General features: G+C 38.9%; 1 protein-coding gene across 2 annotated transcripts; it reads right to left on the bottom strand.

Moving 5' to 3' along the window:
* Nucleotides 1-1,560: 1,560 nt before the first annotated feature.
* LOC116409827 lies at nt 1,561-3,716 on the bottom strand. 2 transcript variants are annotated; one of them, XM_031899483.1, is made up of 3 exons: nt 3,454-3,716; nt 3,262-3,333; nt 1,561-3,039 (listed from the first exon to the last, which is right to left on the bottom strand). In XM_031899483.1, the coding sequence occupies exons 1-3, from the start codon at nt 3,664-3,666 to the stop codon at nt 1,924-1,926; spliced, it is 1,401 nt and encodes a 466-aa protein (XP_031755343.1). In that variant the 5' UTR covers nt 3,667-3,716; the 3' UTR covers nt 1,561-1,923. The 2 variants fall into 2 exon arrangements, with proteins under 2 accessions (XP_031755343.1, XP_031755342.1); XM_031899482.1 differs by having other exon boundaries at nt 3,262-3,716.
* Between the last annotated feature and the right edge of the window lie 276 nt (nt 3,717-3,992).

The following is a 3,992-nucleotide window of genomic DNA, read 5'->3' as shown; positions in this document are numbered from 1 at the left end:
CCCCTATTGTAACATATAGGGATATTATAAGTCACAGAGGAGTTCCTTATAATATATAGTGAATAAAGTGCCCCCTATTGTAACATATAGGGATATTATAAGTCCCTGAGGAGTTCCTTATAATATATAGTGAATAAAGTGCCCCCTATTCTAACATATAGGGATATTATAAGTCCCTGAGGAGTTCCTTATAATATATAGTGAATAAAGTGCCCCCTATTGTAACATATAGGGATATTATAAGTCCCTGAGGAGTTCCTTATAATATATAGTGAATAAAGTGCCCCCTATTCTAACATATAGGGATATTATAAGTCCCTGAGGAGTTCCTTATAATATATAGTGAATAAAGTACCCCCTATTGTAACATATAGGGATATTATAAGCCCCCGAGGGGTTCCTTATAATATATAGTGAATAAAGTGCCCCCTATTGTAACATATAGGGATATTATAAGTCACAGAGGAGTTCTATGAGTTTGACAACTGGAAATTTGGTTCTTATAGTTACGAGGATTGGCTTTGTGCCCCCCTCCCCCCGGTAACATATGGGGCACTGCCACCTCCACAGTCGATAATCGATAATGAACAAGCAGAATTATTTAGTCATAACGGATAGACGTTATTTACAGTTCAAAAAGCCCAATCAAAACCACTTTGACCACTTTGTATTATTAATGGGTAATACAAAAGGTAGAAAAAGTCCAAGTAATAAACCTATTATATTTTTTGCCAAAGACCTCAGTTTGCAATATTATCAGATTTGCAGTATTGTTAAGAAATGCCTTCCGGTGTCGTATAATGACTATAAATAAAGCAATTTTGACATATAATAAATGGAAATGTCCAGGAAAGCCCCCACTCTTGCTAACAGACTTGCGCCAAGTTCAGTCGGTTCCCCCAAAGCAAATAATGTGACAAAATGGCACCTATAGGTGTGGCTCCTCCCACTGTAGGGCATGTTGGGTCAGTTGGGTGGGCCCAGAACTGAAATCCAATGTAACAGGCAAGACCTACAGTAATAGAGAATACTGTAATTGTAATACCAAGCGGGTGATATATTTATTAGAAGGTTTTGGCTGCAGAAAGCAATACGTGGGCCGCACAGCTCCCCATTGAGGAAAGGGTGCATGGAAATGTGTATGCTATTGTACATAAAGATCTTACATCCCCCATAGGGAGACATTGTGCAGCTTGAGCAGGTAGAGCTTTTGGGGTGAAGGTAGTTGAAAAAGTCTTTACCTCGCTTAAAAAGGGAGATAATATATGTCCATTCAATATACATAAGACCTTTTGTACTTTTACATTAAATAACACATTCCTTCAGGTTTGAATACCAGATATGATATCACTTGTCTATTGTAACTTCATTTTATACAAATGGATACAATCGCTATACTTTATTTTGACCCAAGAGAGAGTCTGCTCATGTGTATTGTACCATTGTGTAACATTCACTGTATTTAACTATAGATATTTTTAAGATAATTCTGAGTGTGTATATTATATATTCTATACACCAGAGGGCGCTGTTTGTGTTTGTCTATACTTTTTTATTACATACCAATAAATAATACTTTTATGGGATTAGATCCGGAAGTTGCTGCATTTCTCTTCTATACTGTGATTCAAGGAACCTTGTTGGCCGGCACCCAGAGGCGACCTGAGTGCAGTAGGGTAACGTGTGTGAGTGAGTGTCACTAGTAGTTCTTTTCCACCTCTGAATGACCCCAGGGGTCATCCCACTCCCTCTAACAGGGATGACTCCTCCCACCAGTGACTCCATCCTTCCTTCCATGTCCTCCTGCCTCCTGTCACTGGTGGTCCCTTCCCTCCCCCCTGGGGATCATTCTGACACCTCTGACTGAGTTCTTTTTACTTTATGTCTTCATTTTCTCTTCTTTTTCCTCTATCGTTGAGTTTTTTAAGACCGGCGGTGGAAGTATTTGCCAACTTTAAATCCTAATGGTTTCTTTTTGTCCCTCTTAGCTTTTTCCTCTTTATGTTTTTCCTTCCAGTAAAGAATTCTAAAGCCTCTGTGCTTCTTTTCCCTGGCTAGTACATACACGGACTCATCACTCTCTATAGTCTCATAGGAAGTCCCATCTGTTGTGTCATTGCTTGCAATGGAGACCTCATCAGGCGTCTCATAGAGACTTTCCTCTTCTCCATCTGACGGTTGGCGCCATTGCCATAACCGTTTCTTATTTCTATGACTTCCCTTGTTCCTTGCTAGTTTATAGCAGTAGAAACATTTCCTAAGTTTAAGCCCGAGGCGTTTCTTTTTCCCCTTGGTGGTTTCTCTGGTTTCAGAGCCCAAGGTTTTACATTCCTTACAGCAAAGAAGAATGTTAAAGCCTCGCTTCTTCTTTCTCCCTGCCGTTATATTTATGGGCTCACTTTCTACTGTTTCATACGATGTATCGTCGGTTATTTCAGTGCTTACACTGGATGTTTCTTCATAACTTTCCTCAGTTACATCCAAACTCTCATCCAGGTTTCCCTCACTCTCCTCAGATGTCTCAAGGTCAGGCAAGGTTAGACTTTTCTTTTTCTTCTTGTTTCTTCGTTTTAAGCAACGGAAGAAACTTTTTCGCACATTAAGCCCAAAACGTTTCTTTTTGGGCCTCGTGGCTAAAAGATCTTCACCTTCATCTGACGTCTCATTCTCTTTCTCAGAATCAATAGTTTTGCTTCTCTTCTTGTTTCTCCATTTTATACAGTGGCAGAAACATTTGCGCACATTGAAGCCAAACCTTTTCTTTTTGGTTTTCTTGGCTTCTGGTATGGAGAAAGAACCATCAGAAATATCCTCTGAAGCATATTCATCCTCACTTACCTCCATCAAAAGATCCTGGACCACTGGGGGTGCACGGACCTTTTGGAAGTAAGTCTGAATTCCTACACTTTGCTTCTCTTCTCTGGCATGGGGAACATCCTTGTTCAGCTTCTTTCCCAACTTTCTATTCAGATACAGGGAGAAGCTCAAAGCACCCAGCAGTAATAGCAATAGGTAGAACATGTATGAGGAGATTTTAGTCTGGAAAAAAAGAAACAGAGTCATTAGAACATTCCATAACACAAAGGCGAGCAGGTTATTTATTCCTACAAAGCTTTTACAAGTTGATTTTTATTTAATTTATAATGTCTCATATTATGTTATGGTGCGATGGGATTCAGCAAGCAAAATATCTGTTCTTGAATGATACTCTGATAAAAAACATTGCACTTCTCTGGTTTTCTTATATTTCATCTAACTTACCTTGTCAACTTTCATGCTGTTCAGAAAGCTTTCTATTTGTCCCTCTGAAGAAGTGGTACGAGACAGGAGACGCTGCAATAGAAGATACACAGTTACTAGAGCAGTTGGAACCTCACTTCCCAAGGTCAACAATATGAAGAAGAGCCAACTGTCAGGCACGACCATCGCCGGCACAAACAGTAACCAACTTACCTCAGCGTCTCTTCTCTTCTGTTCCTCTTCACTAATAGCCTCCACATTGGCTGTAATCCTCTCTATAGACTCCATCATTCTGAGCAGCTTCGCTTCCTTCTTGCTGAAACTGTCATCTACAGAGGAAAGTTCTGCCAGCATTTCCTGCAATAGTAAATGATCAGTTAGATTACCAGTGGGACACTTACCTTTCATTGTCATTTCAAAACACATTTCTGCATGAGATAAAACTGATGATATCAAACATAACTTTGTACTATAGACATATGGACTTACTTCAAAAGTTAGTGTTTTTTCTGGTATCGGGACTGGTTCTTCTTGAACTGTCGGAGGATCTTCATTTTGTAGAACTGATATTGTTTCTTCTTCTTTAACAATATCCTTATTAATTGTCTGATTTTCAGTTGAATAGATTTGTTGATTGTTTAGAACATTTTGCTGGGGGAAAAAAAGATATATTTAACTCTTGTACAACTAAGGCTTTCAGTGATCAAAAGAGTGAAAAGATTGAGATAGATATTATATATATATTAAAAAGA

This window comes from Xenopus tropicalis, chromosome 3 (assembly GCF_000004195.4).
Source record: "Xenopus tropicalis strain Nigerian chromosome 3, UCB_Xtro_10.0, whole genome shotgun sequence".
NCBI lineage: Eukaryota > Metazoa > Chordata > Amphibia > Anura > Pipidae > Xenopus > Xenopus tropicalis.
Note: the sequence above shows the minus strand (reverse complement) of the source record. Positions and strands in the feature narration are given on the sequence as shown.